This window comes from Triturus cristatus, chromosome 7, assembly GCF_964204655.1.
Source record: "Triturus cristatus chromosome 7, aTriCri1.1, whole genome shotgun sequence".
Lineage (NCBI taxonomy): Eukaryota > Metazoa > Chordata > Amphibia > Caudata > Salamandridae > Triturus > Triturus cristatus.
In genome coordinates this window covers 1751493381-1751517907 of record NC_140590.1, presented here as the reverse complement: position 1 = coordinate 1751517907, position 24527 = coordinate 1751493381, and the positions used below count along the sequence as shown (strand labels likewise).

At 43.5% G+C, this 24527-nt stretch overlaps 1 protein-coding gene across 1 annotated transcript in view; it reads left to right on the top strand.

Moving 5' to 3' along the window:
* Nucleotides 1-24527, top strand: part of LOC146812995 (killer cell lectin-like receptor subfamily B member 1B allele A) — a 136711-nt gene that overhangs the window by 39368 nt on the left and 72816 nt on the right. Inside the window, exon 4 of the mRNA XM_085614664.1 lies at nt 27-190. Coding sequence (XP_085470790.1) covers nt 27-190 — 164 coding nt within the window. The remainder of the gene's footprint in view (nt 1-26; nt 191-24527) is intronic.

The window sequence follows — 24527 nt, the reverse complement described above, 5'->3', positions numbered from 1 at the left end:
TCCTTTCATTCAATTTCTTCTTTCAGTCGAAGCTCATCCCATGCCGCCTTGTCCTCTGTACTGGCAGCAGCGTGGACGGAAGTGCTATTACTTCCAAGAAAAAACAGATTCGAAGAACTGGAGCTTGAGCCATGAAGACTGCTCCTCCAGGGGCTCCCACCTGGTGGTGATAGAGGACAAGGCCGAGCTGGTAAGGAATCAGTGATACAGGTAGAGCTGGTAAAGCATCAGTGACACAGGAGCATGGACAGGTGATAAGGCATCAGTGATACAGGACAAAGCAGAACTAATAGGGCATCAGTTGCCCAGGAACAGGCAGGACTGGTAAGGCATCACTAACAGAGGAGCAGGCAGAGCTGGTAAGGCATCAGTGATACAGGAGCAGGAAATGCTATCAGGGCATCAGTGTACAGGAACAGGCAGCAATGCCTGGGTGTCTGTGGTACAGGAGCAGGCAGAACTGGTAAGGCAGGGCTTGAGTCAAGGGTAGATGCCGTCTACCCACTATTTTCAGAGGGTAGACGCCGTCTATGCTGCTGAAAAGCTGGCTCCTTTCAGCAGAGTGCCACGTTCCTTTCCTACTTCTCCCAGTGTACACAATAATGCTCAACTCTTCCCAGTGTCATTTTTGGACACCTGAAATTTTCAGCAGTGCCTGTGTCCCGGCCTTGAATACTCAGAGTCGTACAATGCTCAAATAGGTTTCACCTCCCGATATCCCCAAGGTCTGAGTGAAAAAACAGACTCGATGGGGAGATCAGGTGAGGGAAGGAAAGGATGGGAACAGCAGGGAGGGAGACCTGGAACGAGAGTAATGCACTATGAGAACACAAACACATACACCAAGGTACACATAGAATTTCTATGCAAGGCTATGTAAAGTCTCTAATACCTGTAAAGCAAAATAACAATTCGGATATCCGTGATTAGGAGTTCAATATACAGTGCAGCCACTAGCAACCTAGGGGTGGAATAAGGTTAGTCAGCTGATATCCATAAGCAGCCTTCCTCCAGAACAATGATTTATGAAATACACAAACATACCAATAAGATGCAGTAGTGGCTTTTAACAGGGGGTAAGGAGCTGACACCTGGAAATGCTCAACAATCCCCTGCTGTAGAAAGACAAAGAAACAAGCCAAGACAATGGCACAGTTATAACATGAAGGGATCACACTCTCCACTGATTGTATTCCAATTGTGTATAGAGGTAATTATGCTGAGGTTCCAGTCTGTCTTGGCCCTTCTCTACGCATTACCCCCACTTATCACACAGTCTTGATATCATACAAACTGAATCCCCAATACCTCTTGGGAGCTCAATGATTTGTTCGTCCATTTTGTGTAAAAGAAACAGAGCTATAAACCCAGCTGAAGTGTCGATGACCTATGTGGCATCCGCTGGGATACTACACCTTAGGGAGAAGGCTTAGAATGAAAGCAATGGTCGTGATAAAGATCCGGCAGCCGCGTCCAACGCATGTAACCAGTTTCCAAAATCACAAGAGGCAGCAGTAATTTATCCTCAATTACTACACAGTCGCAGGAGCGCTTTTAGTAAAGCAGCCTGGAAGAGGTCACTCGAATAGCCCCGCAAGAGCCGGAAACAAGGCTCGCCCAACAGGGCTACACAGTGACAGAGTACGGGTCCCGCAACACAATGCAGTGAGTCCCACTTCCAGAGGTCACAAAGAAACAAGGAGTTTGTGGTGCCAAGAGCACCCCTACCAGTCCTTCTCGCGTCTCAGGTTCTGGGCTCCGATTCAAGAATCAACGGCACTCAACCGGTGCCCTGCAAATGGTCATATGCTTGAAACACGGTGATGTCACATGTATCCCCGGCCCAGCGCCTCATGGGAAACTTAGTGTTTTCCTTATCCCCTCTATGGAAGTGAGGCCAATTGCTCTTGGCAGTGTTCTTCGGAGGCTGCCACGATGCGTCGCAACAGCCTGCACGTTGTCTGCTTTTGTTTTTGAGCAGAAACGTGCGGGGAGGGGCTTATCATATGTAAGCTGGGTGTATAATAAAGGCCAAAGTAAGGGGCCACTAGGCCTCTTTTTGTTGGAGAATCCTGACTGAGAGCTATTGGGAGCCACACAACTAGATGCAGCGGAGGGGAAACAAAGGCATCACATCCCAGGTACTTTTTTCAGTCCCAGTATATAAGAGATATATATGCATGCATTGTAAGAATGTCAGATGTGTTGGTCACCCCAGTAGTTAGACAAATAACTATTTAAATACCACTGTTTAGTTTTATTTCTTTTTCATAGCGATTTAGCGCTACAGTGGTGCTAGAGCGCTATAAAAAAATTAAAACATCGCAGTCGCACACAAAAGCTCCCTCTGCCTCATCACAACGATGTCTTCCACTCTGCCGCCAAACTCCTGCACTTCCAAGTCCAGACCAACCCCAACGCCACACTCCGCGGCACCCTAGCCTACAGACCTCCTGGCCTCCGCACCCTCTTCACCACCATCACCACAGACCTCATCGCACCCCACACCATTGCCTCCACGGACTACATACTCATCGGAGGCCTGAATTTCCACATTGACAACCCCAGAGACCCCAACTCCACCACCCTAGTGGACAACCTCGTCAACATCGGACTGAAACAACTCATCAGCACGCCTGCCCACATGGCAGGACACACCCTCGACCCCATCTTCGCAGGAGGAAACAGCATCCACTTCAGCCACATCACGCAACCACCATAGATGAACCACCACTGACTACACTTCCTCATCGACAAGCCAAAGCCACCCTAACCTGCTCCCTGCCCTCCATGAAGGAACTCGAGTAGAGTTACTGAGCAGAGCTCAACTCCACCCTCAACTGCAACACCCTGACTATGACAACCAACACTAACCTCTCAGACAGGGAACTCCACAAATGGATCTCCAACTGTGCAGACAAGATCGCCCACTACGCAACTCTGACAGACAGAGCCCCAGGAAAGCCGCCTGGTTCACCAGCAACGTCCAAGAATCCAGGCGCACCTGAAAACCACACCACCTACAAGAACGCCATGATGGACTACCACCAACGCATTAGGACCACAAAAAGAACATTCATCCAGAACAAAAATCCTTGCCAACTCCAGCAACTCCAAGGAACTCTTCAGCGTCATCCAGGGATTCACCAAGCTTATTAGCAAAACCACATCACCTCTTCCCAGGACCTCTGCGACATGCTTGGATCGTACTTCCATCTGAAAATCAAGAACTTCTACGACAACTTCAATGACTAAACACCTCACCCCACAACCACCCCCTCCTCCGGTTACACCAACTAGCCCACCATCTTCTCCTGGACACCGGTCACGACCGAAGAGACCACATCGACCATGAAAGGCATCCACTCGTGGGCCCCCACAGACCTCTGCCCACCACACATCTACCACAAAGTCACCACCACCGTCGCACCAGAACTATGACACACCATCAACACCACCTTTAAGACCGGCACCTTCCCCGATGACTGGAAATGCCCAGAAGTAAGATCCCTGCTTAAGAAGCCCTCAGCAGATCCCACAGGCCTCAAAAACTACCGGCCCATCTCCCTCCTCCCCTTTGCGGCAAAAGTCGCAGAGAAAACCATCAACACACAATTAACAAGGCTCATCAAAGACAACTCCATCCTCGACCCCTCTCAATCGGAATTCTGCAGCAACCACAGCCCGACACCACCCTACTCGCCGCCACAGACGACATCTGCACCCTCCTCTACCAAGGTCACACCGCAGCCCTGATCCTACTCAACCCCTGAGCGGCATTCGGCACTGTCTCCCACCACACACTCGTCATCAGACTACACGACGCCCGCGTACAAGGAACCACCCTCGACTGGATCCGCTCATTCCTCACCAGCAGAAGCCAAAGAATCAGACTCCTACCCTTCCTCTCCGAACCCACGGAAACCAACTGCGACATTCCTCAGGGATCATCGCTTAGCCCAACCCTCTTCAACATCTACATGGCTCACCGCCATTGTCAGACAGCACGGCCTCAGCATTGCATCCTAGGCCGATGACACCCAGCTCATCCTCACCCTCACCAATGACCTCACCACCACCACCAGACTCAACTTCCAGGAAGGAATGCAGGACATCGCATCCTGGGTGAGCAACAGCTGCCTGAAGCCCAACTCTGAGAAGACAGAAGTCCTCATCCTCAGAACCACCCGTTCAGCATGGAACTACACCTGTTGGCCCACTGCCCTCGGCAGCCCCGACCCCGAAGGACCACGCCAGAAACCTCGGCATCATACTCAACTCTTCCCTCTCCATGAACCGACAGGTCAACGCCGTCGCCTCCAGCTGCTTCAACACCCTCCGCATCCTCTGCAAGACCTTTAAATGGATCCCCCCCCTGAGTCCAGGAAGACAGTCTCCCACACACTCATTACCAGCAGATTGGACTACAGAAACACCCTCTACACCGGTTTCAACAAGCCTCTACTCTGTTAGCTCCACACAATACAGAACACCGCAGCCAGACTTGTCCTCGACATCCCTCGACACGAGCACATCAGCCAACACCTACGGAACCTCCACTGGCTCCCTGTCGAGAAGAGAATCCCTTTCAAGATACTCACCCACGCCTACAAATGCCTCCACAACACAAGACCCCAATACCTCAACGAGAGAATTGCTTTCCACGTAACCAAAAGAAACCTGCGATCCTCCAACCTCGCCCTCGCCGAAACCTTGCGGATCCGCAAAGCCAGAACAGGAGGAAGAGCCTTCTCGTGCATTGTGGCCAAGGCCTGGAACGAGCTCCCGATAGACATCAGATGCGCCCTCTCCCTGAACGCCTTCTGGAAGGCGCTCAAGACCTGTTCTTTGACTGAACGGAGCTGCTAAGCCCCCCCCCCCAGCGCCTTGAGACCCTCATAGTTGAGTAGTGCGCCTACTAATCCCTAATTGATTGATTGGTTGTAAACATATTAGTGGTATTTAATGTCTTACTTGTGTAACTACTGGGGCGACCAACACCATTTTGTTTTATTTTTTTTATAGTGCTTTAGCACTACAGTCGTGCTAATGCGCTATAAAAGCAATAAAACAAAATAGTGGTATTTAAATTGTTATTTGTGTATATGTGATGTAAAATGCTCTGACATCTTGCATTGGGACGAGTAGTGCCACTACCTATCCCAAAGCAGGGTATCAAAGCGCTTCACATCACGCATAGAGATTATGCATTGACAATAAATCATATGTGTGTACATCAATATAGACAGTGAGGGTTGAGGGACAGTGAGGGCTACAATGTGTGGGAGACACATGTCTTTGATACCTCACTGTGCTATAGTGGAAGGATTACAATTTATGAACTGCAAGCAACACAAGGATCTCTGTCTCAAAAGCAGTAATCCACTTACACATTTACATAAAATAAAAATCTGTAATATGCGTGTCACATAATGTGCTTTGCAGGAGACATATTAACCCTCTATGCTACTTTGATTCAAAACATGGACTAGGCAAAATACAGATCTCTCCAGAAAATACGTTATCCTTCAGAGTTATTTTACCAATATTATTATTCCCTGAGATTTAGCTGGCATACAAAGATCTCTGCGTTACAACAAACAAATGATGGACGGAATACTGACAATGCAAACATTCTCCCCCAGTCAAGAGATCTGGGTTAAATCCATCGTTCTTTTGCCCACTACACCACCCCAGTTTAGACATGGCCATATGCAAATCAGTCTTGACCCTGTGCCTCATGGGAACAGTCCAGCCCGAACTGCCAAGCCATGTCTTCCCTGGACCGGAATCAAGCATCCTAGGACCGGTTTCTGGCTATCAGCCGTCATCAGCCAGGATAGCTTGACTCCAGTGGCGTAGTGAGCACGGGTCCCACGTCTGGGAATACCCATCCCACTTAGGGCGAAAAGCGTTACAACAAACAAATGATGGACGGAATGCTGACAATGCAAACATTCTCCCCCAGTCAAGAGATCTGGGTATAAATCAAAGATCTCTGCAGCATAACGTTTTAAAATGTAGACATTTAAACCAATTATGCAGAATGTGTCTCCTTGTTGACAATTTCATTGTGGCAGGGTTTAAATTTTTTTTAGAAAATGAGGCCCAGATTTTGTGTCTGGATTGCGTCAATATTTTGGCACAACCGCAATGCAAAATCTAATTTGTTACATATTGTTATGTGCCCAAATATACTCATGATAGACCTGCTAAACATATTTGAGGTCATTTCCTTTGAGGTCGTAAAGCCCCTTCCAGTGATGCCCCTTCGTGTGATGCCACATGCGATGTCATGTGCTGTGATGACACTACCTGTGATGTCATAAGCAGTGATGTCATTTCTTGTGATGTTACACACGGTGATATCATAATCCTTTTGCCTAGCTTGGTGAGTCCACCCACTTCTTATTTTAGGACTTGAGCCCTGTGGTAAGGCATCAGTGATACAAGACAAAGCAGATCTGGTTAGGCATCAGTGATACAGGAGCAGGCAGAGCCATCAGGTCACAGTGAAACAGGAACAGGCAGGACTGGCAAGGTGCCTGTGACAGAGGAGCAGGCAGAGCTGGTAAGTCATCAGTGATACAGGAGCAGGCAGAGCCATCAGGACATCAGTAGTACAGGACCAGGCAGAGCTGGTAAGACAGTAGTTATTCAGGACAATATGAACCTGGTAAAGCAATGTTGATAGAGGACCAGGGCCAGGCACAACTATGTAGATGCTAGTGATGTAATACAAGGCCGGATTGAGAGCTGGTATGGAATCAGTGCTACAGGACCAGGTAGAATTATAATTAAGATTCCCAGTTTTCATTTTTTACTGATTTTTACAGAAAAATACAGACAGAAAACAATGCTTCCTGTCTGTATTTATTTTTTAAAGTGGAAACATGCGGAAAGTTATGCTTCATGTGGGTGACTCTCCATGCTATCTTCATTATTTCCAGTACAACAGCTGAGCAGATAGCATGGAAAGTTAAAAAACAGGCAGAGATTGCCCTAAATACAGGCATACGTAAACACATCTTTGTATTATAATACTGATATTTACCTGTGGGTGTAGTGTTTTGCTACATTTGGCTGTTTAGTTTTCTAAAACGCGACAGGCAGAAAGGTATGAGTCCATACTTATCAGTAAAAGAAATATGGAAATACACCTTTGTACAACTCCATTTATTATCAAAATACAAAATAAATATGGATAAATACCAATAAGTTGGCCAAAAAATAAATATGGATAAATACATATGGAAATGTTAATAAAATTAATACCATATAACTGGGAGCCCTAATTATAATGCACCAATGCTACAGGAGTAGGTACATCTGTCAAGGCATTAATAGCTGAAAAATAGAGTTAGTACTTCATCAGTGATATAGGGCCAGGGGGTTCCGGCAAGGAGTTGCTGAGATAGGAGTAGGCCGACCTGTTAAGGAATTATTAATATAGGTCTAGGTAGAGGCAACAATGAAAGGACCACACAGAGCATCAGCCATATAGCAGCAGGCTGAGGATCTGGCAGAGCTGTTAAGACATCCCTGATACAGGAGTAGGCATTGCTGGGACGGTGATAATAAGGCAACAATCAAAGTACCAAGAACAACTGGTAAAGCTCCAGTGATATGAAAGCAGGGTGAGATGAAGCATGCTAAGTCCCTGCCAAAATTTGTGCTGCGCCAAAGTAAAAAAGAAATATTTGCCTCCTTCCCTTTTAATGATGATTTTGATAACTTCTGTACCTGCACTGGGTATCACCTGCTAACTACTTGTTATCATTCACACAGATTGATCCAACAGCACTAAAGTTATAAGCGAAATAAAATGTTACTAAACCCCTTTTTAAGTATTCCCCTCCCTTTCCGGATTGGGACAAAACATGGCATACCAATAGAAAATTAACCCTTCCAATCTTCTGCCACATTTTTGTGGATTCATTTCACAGTGCACAACGTATTAGCAAATTAACACTTTACTTGACCCCATTTTTAACCCCCCCCCCCCCCGATTTATGGATGTGCAAAATTCTGATAGTATCCAATAGTACTGTGTATGTACTAAGGATCTGATTTAGGCTTTTCACAGAGGGTACTCCATCTGTCATGGTGGCATAGGACATTTATTTCTGCCAGTCATCAAATCTAGAGATGACTGCAGCCATCTGGTCATCTTTGTTTCTTGAACGGAACTGGTGCCACAGCAGTTCCCTTCCAGATACAAAACATCTGGTGGAGGGCGAACATTGTTTTCGACTGATGTTCACCAAACCTTTAAACTGTGAATTTTTCCTATGTAAGGCAGGTGGTGTAATTCCCTTCCTCTGACTGCCCCTTGTCCATTGGACCATCAGAGGAAGCTTTCCATCAATGGAGCCAATGGGGGCTCTGTTAACAGAAAGCTTAGGTTCTGTCTGTCTCCAAATAAGAGTGAATAAGAGTGGCAGACCAGGACCTTGGCAGATAGATATTCCTTTATGTCTGCAACAGAGTGCCCAGGCTGCCAAACTCTAAATCGGGCTCCAAGTGGCTGCCAAATGTATTCATGTTTTGTCAAATGGTGCCAAAGTTATTAGAAAATTGACAAACTCACAAATGGCTTTTCAACTGACAAGATATAAAAAAGCTTTTCATCCTTGTAAGCCCACAGGACACCTTTTCCACATGTCTTAAGTTCCAAAACGTATTAACGTATATAGACCAAATCAAGTACATTTCAACCTTTATGCCAACTTTGGTATAAAACCTTTCAGCAGTTTTTGCTAAAATCAAAAATGAAAAAAAAGTCACTGCCCCCCTTAACTTTTTTACTATGGACGGATCTTCATGAAGCTTGGCATCAGCTCACTGAGTAGGTAGATTGCTAAGTTTTCTGCAAATCCATCTACAGGTTCTATGCTATAGGTAAAACGAAATATGCCTTTTAAATAAAACACTTTCTCAAATATAACTGCACAGGGGCTATCACCATAAATTGAATGCCATTGGCATTGGCTTTCCCAGTGAAAGGTGTATGTAAGAAAGTGGGTTATTATTTGGAAGGATGTGAGTCCATCTCAAGCAATAGGCTTACAACCTTTCATCTACTGGGACCCAAGTACCATGTAGTAGTGCTTGACTCTCCAGGGTAGAGAATTAGAACATTTCAAGGCCTACTCAGAGGAAGTGGTGTGGGCTAGCATCCCAGTCTGCAGGTACGCAACAAACAACACCCAATCATTCATTGCCCAACCAGTGCGTTTATTAATAAAAGGAAACAGACTATTATAGAGACATTGCTTAAAACTACACATTCATTTACAAATATTTACAAGTAGGAAGGTGGAAGTCCCAGTGGTTACACTTTCCTAACAGTCCACACCGTCCGAGAGTTCTTTCAGAACCCTAAGACCATCCTACACCCCATATATACTAGACACAATATAAGGAGGCGTGTTTATCAAATGAAAGGCCTTCTGGGTTTGTCAGGTTCTCACTACATTAATAAAAGCAGAAACATTTTATAACAACCAAATACAATGCCATTTAAACTGATAGGGACGATGCCACCTTACAATGACATTTGTTAGAACTTATAATGACTCACTGTTAGCCCGTAGATAATCAAGTACAATTCCTATGACCTTCATTAAAAAATATAAAGCATCAGTATCAATTTTGTGATTGCTAACAAAGCACTACAATTTCAATAAAATATGAGCCAATGTTTTACCTGTAACATTTTGTAAGCATATCACCTACAGGAGTCCCCATACCTAGAGCCTCGGAATAGAAACACCCAAACTCCAGGAGTTCTTGAAACTGTCTAAAAACAGTTTTCTGGTGTGTATGACTATATATACCTATATATATCTGTATCTGTATATCTATATCTCTCTATATCTCTCTCTATCTCTCTCTCTCTCTCTCTCTCTCTCTCTCTCTCTCTCTATATATATATATATATATATATATATATATGTATTATCTACTGGCGGTCACCAGTAGATAGTTATAGTTACAACCTAGTTTCCATAGGAAATCTGCAACATTCTATTTGGAATAACTTTGGCGCCGGTTGACGAATCCTCGCAAAATTTTAAAAATAGGTGGGGCGCTCCGCTCCGCTCCTACCCTGAAAGTCTCGGGGTGATTCGTCAAGCAGGGGCCGAGAAAAAGGGGGGGTCCCAAAACGCGTTTTCCCCATGCATTTTTCCATAGGACCTTTAGTCGAAGGTACAGCCCGAACGGCTGAACAGAATTACGTCAAGGAAGTGCCTTTTGAAGGTCTCGTGTAAATCTGTTCAGTATTTCCTGAGAAAATAGCATTTAAAAGCATATAAATATCTATACGCGCGCACCGTGCGCGCACTGTGCGCGCACCCTGCCGTGCGCGAGCACAATTCTGATTGGTTGTTAGATGTCGGTAAACATTCGAATCGGTCGAAACCAGGAAGTGTCGGCCGCCATTTTGTCTCTCGCAGTCTGAGGGAGTGAAAAACAAAGGTGGAGAACGTGAAAAGGGGGCAGGGTGGACAGTTCCTGACCCCCTAGCCTTTGTCAGGGGGTCCCAGAAGGACCCCCAAAGGCAAAAAAAATGTATTTATTTTTTTCGAAAAATCACGGAGTGCGCGCACTGTGCGCGCGCACTGAAAAAACACACGTAAAAAATTTTTTTTACATTTTTAACAGAAAATTAAGCGAGGTTCGCGCACCGTGCGCGCACGCTAAAAATCCCATATAAAAAATACATAGATAAATTAGCATTTAAAAAACCGTACAAATTCACTTAAAAAACCATAGGTTTCACACACGTTATAGTTAGGAATTAGCATTTAAAAAACCTTGCAAATTCACTTAAAAAACCATAGGTTTCACACATGTTATAGTTAGCTGGACATTTCACTCGTAAAAAACCAATAAAATTCCCCCGTTATAGTTAGTGCAGGCAACTATAACTCACGCGACCGCAATCCTCTGCTGATGACGTCAGATATAACATCACTGATGACATATGTGTCTTTCTGAAAAATAAATATTTGTAATATATGTATAGCTAAAGATTAATGGAAGAAGACATGGGTAAATAAGTGTCTAAATACAGTGATGTAATATCTGACGTCATCAGCAGAGGATTGCGGTCACGTGAGTTATAGTTGCCTGCACTAACTATAACGGGGGAATTTCATTGTTTTTTTACGAGTGAAATGTCCAGCTAACTATAACATGTGTGAAACCTATGGTTTTTTAAGTGAATATATCTATATATATATATATATATATATATATATATATATATATATATATATATATGTCTGTTGTTCATGTCTATGACGGGATTAGCGGAGTATGCTGATCACGTGGTCACGATCTCAATTGCACTGTCACTTTAAAAAGGTGTTCATTCTCTTAGTCCACTGTCATGTGATCAAGGCTCAGGCGAGCCGAAACGCGTTATGGCGACAGAGAAATAAAAACGATTATTGCACTACAAGTTGGGTCCGTGCCTCTCTCTCTCGGAGAATCGTAAGCGGGGAAAAGCTACGGAGGACGAAGCGTGATTTCATTGGTCGTTTGCTTGTCTCGCACGACCATTCACGGACCCCTTTCTCATCAACGGTCGACGGCACAGCGAGACTTCTCTTCCCGGGTGACCCGGAAGCTCAAACTCATCCCGCACAGGATACTCGCCGCTGGACCCCCCGCAACCCTGAAAATCAGCCCGGAACACCTGACGATCTTGGTAGGAGGCGAGTCGGAGGACTCGACGAATACGGAAGGTAGCAGGTAGGCGCCTAACTGGGTATTGCGGGGTGAGGAGGCATGCAAATACTCCATTAAACACAGCCACAAATAAAACTGGCTTAACCGGAGTATCTACGTATTATTGGTCTCATGTCGGCCGACGTGGCAAGAGCACGGGAGGCTGCAGCAACAGAGATGTTCTCGGACGCACTCCCATCAACGAGCAACACGACAGAACCTAGAGTGAATAAAATCATCGTTAACAACTCAATAAGGGATATATTCAAAAAATTGGAGAAAAAAATGAAAGCAGAGATGACCAAGTGGTGGGAATCTAAGTCATTACAAGGATACATTGACGTCAATAGGATCCCACGTGGCCTGCGGATATTAACGGCACCCAGTTACGAAGAACCTAACCCCGATTTAATGAAGGAATGGGCTGAGTGCAATTTAGAATCTTCAAGGAAACTAACCCTTATCCTAATTAAATACGCGGATATTGACAGAGCCAAGCTACTGGGGGAAATTGATGCCATAAATGAAGAGCTGGAAAAGTATGAAGATAAGGATGAACAAAACAAATTAAGAAATGAAATGATGGTCCGCTTATCAAAAGAGGAGGAAAAAATCAAATCAAGAAAGGCTTACAAATTTCAAAGAGACAGAACTGACTATGAGATGGGCCAAATTTTTACCTTTGCCAAACGATATGATGCACTGAGGAAATCAAAATTCCGCAATTTGCAAGCGCCAACAGTCCCAAACGCAACCGAAAACCGCGAGCCTAACACCATCCAATCAGAAGGCAGCTCTGGGACTGGCAGCGAGTCAGAATCGGAAATGCGCTCAGCCGCAATGATGGGAGCCAAGTCGAAGCCATCCCCTGGTGAGGAACTTAATTTTTTATGTCAAGAGCGCAGACAAACTCTGCGCCCAAGACCCCAGGCAAATCCAGCTACAACAACTTCAAACGGAGACAGAGGCGCAAGGCAAACCGGAAACGAGCAAAGACAAGGCAAAAGGAGGGGACGGGGATACTGGCGCAACAAACAATAATGGATGAGCAGGTTGAAAATACCATAGTGAACTTATCCAACATTGAACTCACGTCACAAGAAAAAAATATTCTAAGATTGGGTCTTTCATTTGCTCCGCGCAACAACTTTGATTATGCTAGAACAAGAATCGATGTATACAAAGGAGTACGCAAATTAAAGCTAAAAAAGCATTTCCTTATGAACACACCCAACCAAACAACTATGGGTGAGATTCCCACTCCAGAGGGACAACGGGTAACAAATTCTTTAACCCAATCAGATGCACCTCTTTTACAAGTTATACAGGATCTCAGCAATGAAAGCAACTCAACGAATCCAACACTTAAAGCCAGCCCATTCAAACCCAAATCCTCCTACAACCCAATCATGATCAGAGACTCTGTTGATATCTTCCATGAAGCAGTGACTACCCAATTGAAGGAATTGAATACGAAAATACAATCCAAAACAAAGCATTATAATAAAGCTGATTGGCAATACAAGCAATTAACATACAAACTACAAAAAAACAACAAGGAGATCGTCATTCGTAACAGTGACAAAGGTGGAAATATTGTCATCTGGCCAATGAGTGCATACAACAAGGAAGCATACAAACAACTGAATGATTGCACTTGTTACATAAGAACTACTATCAGTGACATGAAGATCACTTACAAAAATTTCCACCTCAAGCTCAACAAATGGAAAAATGCCAGTCTGATTAACAATGATGAATTCAAATTCCTAAAAAATGACAGTCCTACTACACCAACTATATACTTCATACCGAAGATTCACAAAGACTACAACAACCCGCCTGGTAGGCCTATCATCAGTGCCAGAAATAGTCTGACGGAACACACTACCAAATACATCGACTATTATCTGCAGGAGTTCGTACAGAAATTACCGTCTTATGTAAAGGACACCAGTGACTTCCTCAGAAAAATCATGAACTTTGTGTGGCAGGAGAATTATTTACTAATTGCATTAGATGTAACTTCTTTATATACTAGCATAGAGCACACAGATGGCTTAGCAGCGATCCAACATTATCTCGCACAAAGATCGAAGCAACATCTAGAACATAATTGCATGCTGGTTGAAATGACAGAATTTTGTTTACGAAATAACATTTTCATGTTTAACAGTCAACTGTACCAGCAAACTAGAGGCGTTGCTATGGGGGCCAGCTTCTCACCGAGCTACGCATGCCTGCATATGGGCAGATGGGAGGAGCTGGTCCTCAAGCAAGAACACCATGAAGTTGTCAATAGTAATGTCAAAGTATGGTTAAGATATATTGATGATCTTTTTGTTATATGGGAAGGTACTAGCCAGCTAGCTTATGACTTCATTGAAAGGATCAATGCCAACAGCATGAATTTACACTTTACTGCCACAGTCAGTGCCACAGAGATTGAATTTTTAGACACCCAGGTGTATATAAAGAATGGCAAAATTGAAACCCGTCTTTTCAGAAAGAGAACGGCAGGCAATTCTACACTTCATGCGTCAAGTGCGCATCCTAAACATCTAATTAATAGCATCCCCTATGGGGAAATGCTAAGGATTAGACGCATTTGTAGCAACAATGATGATTTAGTGGTAGCACAAGAGGCGAGCAAACTTCGCTTCCAGCAACGAGGCTATCAAAATCAAGTCATTGACAATGCCATCAAAAAATCCATGGCATTTTGTAGAGATGAAGCCATAAAGGACAAAAATCCTGTTAACGTCCTGCCCAATGCTAATTCCTCAAATTCTATGAGCACCAAGACTGATGAAAACAGTGTATTCCGCTTAATAGTGCAATACAACCAACAGCACAAAGCATTAAACAAAATTATTCAGCAGAACTGGCCCTTGGTACGAAGTGACCCCGTGATAGGACCCCTGCTACCGCAGAGGGTGTCCATCACATATAGCAGAGCTCCCTCAATGAGGGATGTGCTTGTCAAAACTAGCCCTGAGGTTATTGACAATAGCAGTTGGATACAAACCATGAAAGGATTCTTTCGATGCAAAACATGTAAAGCATGCATCCAGGGAGTAAACACGAATACATATCAAACACCATTCAGCGAACATAAGCATGTTATCTCAAAACTACTCACATGCAAAACTGAATTCGCAATATATGTATTGACATGCCCCTGTAATCTGCGCTATATTGGCAGCACCAAGTTACCCGTCTACAAACGTATCCTTCAGCACCTCAGGGCAATCACAAACCAAGATAACACCTACCCGGTTGCACGACATTTTAAAGAATGTCATCTATCTGACAATCGCATGGTAAAATACTTTGTAATTGACACTGTACCACCGAGCAGAAGGGGTGGCAATCGAGAGAACAAACTCAGAAAACTTGAAACTAGGTATATTCTACAATTAGATACCAAACACCCTTCCGGTCTTAACGCTACGGAAGACCTGTACACATGCTTGACTTAAATCTAAGAAAGATAAGATTGGTCACCATTTGATTAGAACTGATATAATCAGAAAGATATTCCCCTCACAAACTTAGAATGTTCAGTCTTAAAACCAATTGAGGACACTGGTGGCTAGTAAACAATTGTTTAACACACTGGTTTTAACTTTGCTGTCCTATTAACTCACAAATGCAAGACATCAATTATTTTTAGTGTCATTCCAAAAAAATAAGCGGTCATATATTTTGTACAATTATTTTAAGGTATTTATAAGATTTTTTTAATCTTTTAACATATTTATTGTGGAATTTGCTCTCTAGTTCGCACCTATCTACATATCTCATTACAGGGAGTAGGTCGACAGAGAAATGGTATATAATTTTTGATAAAGTATATTTTTTAATATAGTATGTTTTATTAAGTATTTTTAATTAAGTAATTTTAAAAGGTACTTCAAGGTATTTTAACACCTTTTATCCATTTTTTATATATTTATCAGCAAATTTGCACAAGTCTACGACTTAGACTGGCACACTCCTTACTAATGTCTGTCAGTAAAATATATTCAGTCGTAGACTAACCTTATTTTGTACAGATTATACAACTGCATTGATGCACACATCAGATTCCCGTTGAGATAGGACTTAACCGGTGTCTCTGTAAGATAAACACATCCACCTTACTCTATTCTCGGTGCACTAGGGCACGAATACTGTTCCAACAAAACATAGTCAAATTAATTTGACTAAAGCATACAAGAATGAGGGGACATTACCATCTATCTTTTGACCCATCCACTGGTCGTGCTGCTTTCATTATCAACATATGAAACCAATATAACCAAAGAATTTAAATGTAACGCTTTTTGCACAGTATACACTTCTAGGCTGTCCTTGCACATTTTTTGCACCCCACACTCAAGCACTTTTTTCATTTAACAATGTTGGTTTTTTATTGTTATTGATTTTAAATGTGATCGTGACGTACTAATTAGATGATAAGATAACGTTGACGTTTTACAACAGCATACAAAGTTTCTAAACATATGACAATATTTATCAATATTTTATGAGAGTATTTTTAGTCATTTAGGTGGATATAACATTTTATCTAACCTTACCTGTTTGGTCATTTACGAATGCTATGTCTGTTGTTCATGTCTATGACGGGATTAGCGGAGTATGCTGATCACGTGGTCACGATCTCAATTGCACTGTCACTTTAAAAAGGTGTTCATTCTCTTAGTCCACTGTCATGTGATCAAGGCTCAGGCGAGCCGAAACGCGTTATGGCGACAGAGAAATAAAAACGATTATTGCACTACAAGTTGGGTCCGTGCCTCTCTCTCTCGGAGAATCGTAAGCGGGGAAAAGCTACGGAGGACGAAGCGTGATATATATATATTACCTACTGGCGGTCGCCAGTAGGTAGTTATAGTTAGGACCACGTTTCCATAGGAAAACCTCAACATTCTATTTTGAATAACTTTGGCGCCGGTCGACGAATCCTCGCGAATTTCTCAAAATAGGTGGGGCGCTACGCTCCGCTCCTACCCTGAAAGTCTCGGGGGGATTCGTCAAGCGGGGGCTGAGATAAAAGGGGGGTCCCAAAACGCGTTTTTCCCATGCATTTTTCCATAGGACCTTTAGAACGAGCTACAGCCCGAACGGCTGAACAGAATTACTAGAAATTTGGCAGAGAGGTAGTCCCTAGGTCAAGGAAGTGCCTTTTGTAGGTTTGGTGTAAATCTGTTCAGTAGATTCTGAGAAAATAGCCTTTAAATCAATATATATATCTGAGCCCGCTTACGGTACGCTTACCGTACGCTTACCGTAAGCGTACGGTGGCGTGCGCGAGCGCGATTCTGATTGGCTCTTAGATCTTAGTAAACATTCGAATCGGCAGAAACCAGGAAGCGGCGTCCGCCATTTTGTCTCTCGCACTGAGTGTTATGTATCAAACATGATGGCCAAAAACATGTTACGGGGATGTTTTGACAACTCCCTCTCACATAGTCATGTTGAGGGAGTCCCCAAACATCCCCCAAGAGCAAAAACGGCATTATTTTTTTTTCGGCAATTTCGCGGGGTACGCTTACCGTACGCTTACCGTAAGCGTACGGTAAAAAATTATAAAAAAAAAAAAATCCACACTTTCTCCACCCCGTGTGCAAATGGTGGCCGAAGGCCACCATTTGAGCATGGCTTATCAGAGCACAGAAATTCCCCAAAAAATTTCAACAGATTACCTATCACAAGGAAGCGCATAATATGTCCTCCATGTGCGCACGGTGCGCGGAGCGCATCGTGCGTACATGGCCCATCTAGCGTAACGTGGGCATGGCACTAACTGCGTAAAGTGGGTGCGCGGTGCGCGAAGCGCACCGCGTGCTCACTGTGCGTGCACGGTGCGCGAAGCGCACCGTGCGCGCACGGAACGAACTGCGTTAAGTGGGCGCGCACGCCACGAATGGCGTAAAGTAACTTAGCATTTAAAAAAACGTACAAATTCACTGAAAAAACCATAGGTTTCACACACGTTATAGTTAGGAATTAGCATTTAAAAAACCTTGCAAATTCACTGAAAAAACCATAGGTTTCACACATGTTATAGTTAGCGGAAATTTTACTGATAAAAAACCAATGAAATTGCCCCGTTATAGTTAGTGCTGGCAACTATAACTCACGCGACCGCAATCTTCTGCTGATGACATATGTGTCTTTATGAAAAAAAAATATTTGTAATATATGTATAGCTAAAAATGTATGGAAGAAGACATGGGCAAATAAGTGTCTAAATACAGTATTAGCATCAGCAGAGGATTGCGGTCGCGTGAGTTATAGTTGCCAGCACTAACTATAACGGGGCAATTTCATTGGTTTTTTATCAGTAAAATTTCCGCTAACTATAACATGTGTGAAACCTATGGTTTTTTCAGTGAATATATATATATATACATATATATATATATATATATATTGTTAGTTTTCGGTCCAAGTGTTTGACGCTGGAGCTGCAATCATAAGGGGCGGTGCGTTTCTTTCCGGCAGAACCACGCCGGTATCAATGAGCCAATTCTCGCCTTTCAGCAAAGTGAAGAACGCACTCACTCATTTTCAGAAGTAATAAGGCGGATTTATTTAAATATTTGCCATGCCCTACGCGTTCCAGTCAAATTACTTTGACCTTGTTCACGGGATAGTGTGATACAGAGGAAGGTCTTCTTTTATTTCTACCTGCACACAGTTACTTCCTGTTTTACATTATAGTGCATTGTGGTTGATGTGGTATATACATTTAGAAAAACATAGTGATGTTTTATAAAGTGAATTAAGTGTTCTTGTCTCTAAATCGTTTGTTAAATATATAAACAATTTCTTTTGTTTATTGTTCTTTTGGCAATTCCTGCTTAAATGTCTGTTTTCTTGGCCATTGTTGGCCATTATTTCCAATTCTTTTAATGCTCTCTGGTGAAAATTTTTTTAGCTTCGATTTTAGTTTCAATTTCCTGGCGATTCTGGTATCGCTCCATGCTTTCTTATTTTTTATTATTTTTGGTGATTATGTTATGTCTTCTTTTACTCACATTGTTCCCATAGCAATTTTAACTCTCTAGTGAGTTATTACGCTGATGTACCTTCTTGCTATTTACTGATGTTGACTTTTTGATGATATGGAAAGGATTTCAGAGATTTACATAAAGTTCTTCATCTTGGTGGCTCGAATGTGCTCAAGAATTCTTTTCTTTGCTTCAAAGATGGTGCTTCCAATGGAGCGTAGCTTGCATGGGCACTCCACCATGTAGATTACATAGTTACTTTTACAAGTCAGATGTTGTTTAATCTTCCATTTGGTGCCCTTTTGGATGTCCAACTCTCTTTTGTGTATTGCAATTTTGCAAGCTTTACATTGTTTACCTGGCCAAAATCCTTTTCTGTGTGATACAGAGGAAGGTCTTCTTTTATTTCTACCTGCACACAGTTACTTCCTGTTTTACATTATAGTGCATTGTACTATAATGTAAAACAGGAAGTAACTGTGTGCAGGTAGAAATAAAAGAAGACCTTCCTCTGTATCACACTATCCCGTAAACAAGGTCAAAGTAATTTGACTGAAACGCGTAGGGCATGGCAAATATTTAAATAAATCTGCCTTATTACTTCTGAAAATGAGTGAGTGCGTTCTTCACTTTGCTGAAAGGCGAGAATTGGTTCATATATATATATATATATATATTACCTACTGGCGGTCGCCAGTAGGTAGTTATAGTTAGGACCCCTTTTCCATAGGAAATCCGCAACATTCTATTTTGAATAACTTTGGCGCCGGTCGATGAATCCTCGCGAATTTCTCAAAATAGGTGGGGCGCTACGCTCCGCTCCTACCCTGAAAGTCTCGGGGGGATTCGTCAAGCGGGGGCTGAGATAAAAGGGGGGTCCCAAAACGCGTTTTTCCCATGCATTTTTCCATAGCACCTTTAGACAGAGCTACAGCCCGAACGGCTGAACAGAATTACTAGAAATTTGGCAGAGAGGTAGTCCCTAGGTCAAGGAAGTGCCTTTTGTAGGTTTGGTGTAAATCTGTTCAGTAGATTCTGAGAAAATAGCCTTTAAATCAATATATATATCTGAGCCCGCTTACGGTACGCTTACCGTACGCTTACCGTACGCGTACGGTGGCGTGCGCGAGCGCGATTCTGATTGGCTCTTAGATCTTAGTAAACATTCGAATCGGCCGAAACCAGGAAGCGGCGTCCGCCATTTTGTCTCTCGCACTGAGTGTTATTTATCAAACATGATGCCCAAAAACATGTTACGGGGCTGTTTTGACAACTCCCTCCCACATAGTCATGTTGAGGGAGTCCCCAAACATCCCCCAAGAGCAAAAACGGTTTTATTTTTTTTTCGGCAATTTCGCCGAGTACGCTTACCGTACGCTTACCGTACGCGTACGGTAAAAAAATAGAAAAAAAAAAAAACACTATCCACACTTACCCCACCCCCTGTGCTTTTGGTGGCCGCAGTCCACCAAATGTACAGGGCTTATTACATCTAAAAAAAACCTAAATTTTGGCAACATGAAATTATAAAATCGAAATTAAAAAAACACTATCCACATTGACCCCACCCCCTGTGCTTTTGGTGGCCGAAGGCCACCAAATGTACAGGGCTTATTAAAGTTGATAAAAACCGTGCACGGAACGAACTGCGTTAAGTGGGCGCGCACGCCTCGAATGGCGTAAAGTAACTTAGCATTTAAAAAACCGTACAAATTCACTGAAAAAACCATAGGTTTCACACACGTTATAGTTAGGAATTAGCATTTAAAAAACCTTGCAAATTCACTGAAAAAACCATAGGTTTCACACATATTATAGTTAGCGGAAATTTTACTGATAAAAAACCAATGAAATTGCCCCGTTATAGTTAGTGCTGGCAACTATAACTCACGCGACCGCAATCTTCTGCTGATGACATATGTGTCTTTATAAAAAAAAATATTTGTAATATATGTATAGCTAAAAATGTATGGAAGAAGACATGGGCAAATAAGTGTCTAAATACAGTATTAGCATCAGCAGAGGATTGCGGTCGCGTGAGTTATAGTTGCCAGCACTAACTATAACGGGGCAATTTCATTGGTTTTTTATCAGTAAAATTTCCGCTAACTATAACATGTGTGAAACCTATGGTTTTTTCAGTGAATATATATATATATATTACCTACTGGCAGTCGCTAGTAGATAGTTATAGTTAGGACCAAGTTTCCATAGGAAGAGCATTTTTTGTTTTGCTTATAACTTTGGCGTCGTATGATGAATCTTCATGACATTTTACAAACGAATTCTTTGTTCATATCAGCTCCTATGTGGAAAGTTTGGGGGGTGATACGTCAAGGGGGGGCTGAGAAAAAAGGGGGTCCTAAAACGTGTTTTCTCCGTGTTAATTTCCATAGGAAACTTTAGACAAGGCTACAGGTCGAACGGGTGATTGGAATTACCCCAAATTTGGCAGGGAGAAGGTTCATGGTCTAGAAAGCACACTTTTGTTTATTTGGTATAAATTCGTTCAGTAGTTTTTGAGAAATATTGAAATTTACAGATATCGGTATTTGGGAATTCTGCCATCTGATTGGCTGAGGCGTTACGAGCTTGCTGCTTATTGGCTGCGAGCGCTGCGAGCGGTTTGAACTAGGAAGTGTTGACCCCCATTTTGTGATTCCGTCGAAGAGAGTGAGGGAAAAACGGGCGAAAAGAGTAGGAAACAGGAGGATAGGAGCACTGTAACCTCTGTGGAGGAGTGGGAAGCGAAGTAGTCACTCCTACCGGAGTGAAAGTGCGGTGTTGCTCAGAGTGACATGGTGCTGAGATGAGATGCTGCTACACTCAGGGATGAAACCTAGAGCCTAAACCGTGAGGTCATATGGAGCGCCACTTCCCAGGCGCAGGTGATACAATGTCCCGGGGTGTGTATCTGCTGAACATTTATGTTTGGTATTACAGGACGGGAGCATTGTTTCCACCCTGTGATAGTAAATTCTTGTTTGCCTCATTGAAGCGAGAGGAGGAAAACCTTGTATCGTTTCAATACAGCAGATTCGGATGGTAAAAATGGAGAGAACAAAAGGAAGCGGGGTCTCACCCGTTCATTTAAATGAGCCCACTGGTGGGTAATGTTCCAGGGCCAATCCTATTATTATATTGCGGAGTCTCTGCAGCACTGGGGACCTTAATGTGACATGTAAATTAGGCGCGGGAGGGCACAGAGACGTTTCGCAGACTAGGGGATCGAGACCTCCCCGGGTATTGTTTACGGATTTTTCGGCGGGCTTCGAGGCCAACTCAAGACCGGGGATCGGCAACCTCTGGGGCTTTACTTAAATATGCAGTGTGGGCCTCGCCAGTCCTTGAATCGTTGGTGGGCCTAGGTAGTGCTTTATTGGTTCTGAAATACTCATGGTGTTATAAAGTGATACACTCATAGAAGTCTTACCGTTGTAGAATTACAGAGGCTTCATTTATGTAATAGTATGTTGGTTTATATTTGGTAGGTGCACCGTAAAATTAAAAAAAATTGACATCTGATTGGCTGAGGCGTTACTAGTACGAGCTTCCTGCTTATTGGCTGCGAGCGGTTGCAACTAGAAAGTGTTGGCCGCCATTTTGTGATTCCGTCGAAGCGAGTAAGAGGGAAAAGGGCGAAAAGAGTAGGAAGCAGGAGGATAGGAGCACTGTAATCTCTGTGGGGGAGTGCGAAGCGAAGTAGTCACTCCTTCCAGACTGAAAGTGCGGTGTTGCTCAGAGTGACATGGTGCTGGGATGAGATGCTGCTACACTCGGGTATGAAACCTAGAGCCTAAACCGTGAGGTCATATGGAGCACCACCTCCCAGGCGCAGGTGATACACTGTCCCGGGGTGTGTATGTGCGGGACATTTATGTTTGGTATTACAGGGCGGGAGCATTGTTTACACCCTGTGATAGTAAATTCTTGTTTACCTCATTGAAATGAGAGGAGGAAAACCTCGTATCGTTTCAATAAAGCAGATCCGGGTGGTAAAAATGGAGGGAAAAAAATGACGTGGGGTCTCACCCGTTCATTTAAATGAGCCCCCTGGTGGGTAATGTTCCGGGGCCAATCCTATTATTATACTGCGGGGTATCAGCAGCACTGGGGACCTTAATCTCACATGTAAATTAGGCGCGGGAGGGCACAGAGACGTTTCACAGACTAGGGGATCGACAGCTCCCCGGGTATTGTTTACGAATTGTTCGGGGGCCTTCAAGGCCAACTCAAGACCGGGGATCGTCAACCTCCGGGGCTTTACTTAAATATGCATGGTGGGCCTCGCCAGTCCTTGAAGCCTCGGTGGCCCTAGGCAGTGACTTATTGGTTCTGAAATCACATGGGCAGTACTCACGGTGTTATAAAGTGATACAGTCATAGAACTCTTGCCGTTGTAGAATTACCCAGGCTTCATTTATGTAATAGTCTGTTGATTTATATTTGGTAGGTGCATGGTAAATTTACAAAAATATTCCCAATACACTACAGACAAGTGTTGTCAGAAAAAGAAGACCCATACTTATTTATTGGTAAAAAAAATAACTTTTCACAACACAAATAAATGGAAATGTAACTTTATTGGAACAACAGTAAAACATGAAAGAAGTGGATGGGACTCTTCCGGAAGCAGCATACAAAACCTGCAAGAGAAAAATGAAACATAAGTATGTGTGCCATGTGCAAGAGAAAAAGAAAGGTAGTCAGAATGAAAGGAAGAAAGTGAGAATGGGACAGAGAGCGAGTGGGTGGAAGGGAGAAGGGGAGGGAGAGTCAAAAGAACAGAGGGAGGAGGAGACAGAGCGTCGGCCTAATGCACCCAGCCCTCACTGTTCCCCTCCCGTCACCCATGTGTCTGGGATGCTGGGGTCCGCGAGAAACAGTGAGGTCCAGCCAGTCCTTAAAATGATATAGAGATATGAATGAGGTGAGCTTGTCTGTACCTGTGCACCAAGGCTGCTGCAGCCCAACCCCTTCCCCCGCACGGTGCTCAATTGCAGCTCCTGCGCACCAAGGCTTTACAGCTCACGTGCTACAACCGGTGTGTCCAACTCCAGGGTGCCTCTCTGAGGGTGGCACAGCAGGTCTCCAGTTGGGGATGGTGTCTTGATACCACGATGGAAGGCGTCAGCATGCCCAGGGCATCATTATGGGCTCAGCACACGCTCCGCCCATTTTGGTGCCACTAACCCAGTGTCTGAAAAGGGGTAAATAATATAATGTTGGAAACGTCTTGAGGTAAATGAAGGTTTATTTCAAGGTTAATAGAGAACACCAGTTGAGTGCATCCTTCCTTCTTGAAGTACGATCTTCAAACTGTTAGTGGTAATCGTGGTTCAAAGAGGAGTTGGAGTGCACGAGAATACACAAGGTTAAACAATATGTTATGCCAACGTTCACATATAAAGGAACAGAGCACAAGGTCGAAGCATAATGTGCGCGTGTAATACAGTGGCGCAAGCCTGTGTGCATGTACACTTAGTAATCAGCTCACTATAGTGCCCCAAAAGCCAACACCACGTGTCTGTAGGGCAGCGCTGCCTGCTGGCTCAGGCCTACAGTACGGTCCAGCAGGTCTGCAGTAACGGCGAATGAAATAAACCGTTGTAATGTTTCTCCTCTTCTTTTCCTTTTTCTCTTTCTATACTTTGCCCTCTATCTCTTCTATCTCTCATCCTGTCCTTCCATCTTCTAGAATCTTATTGCGCACTGGGCTTTCTTTCTTTGGACTTCATGCTGAGCAGTTGACTCTGCTGTGGGTCC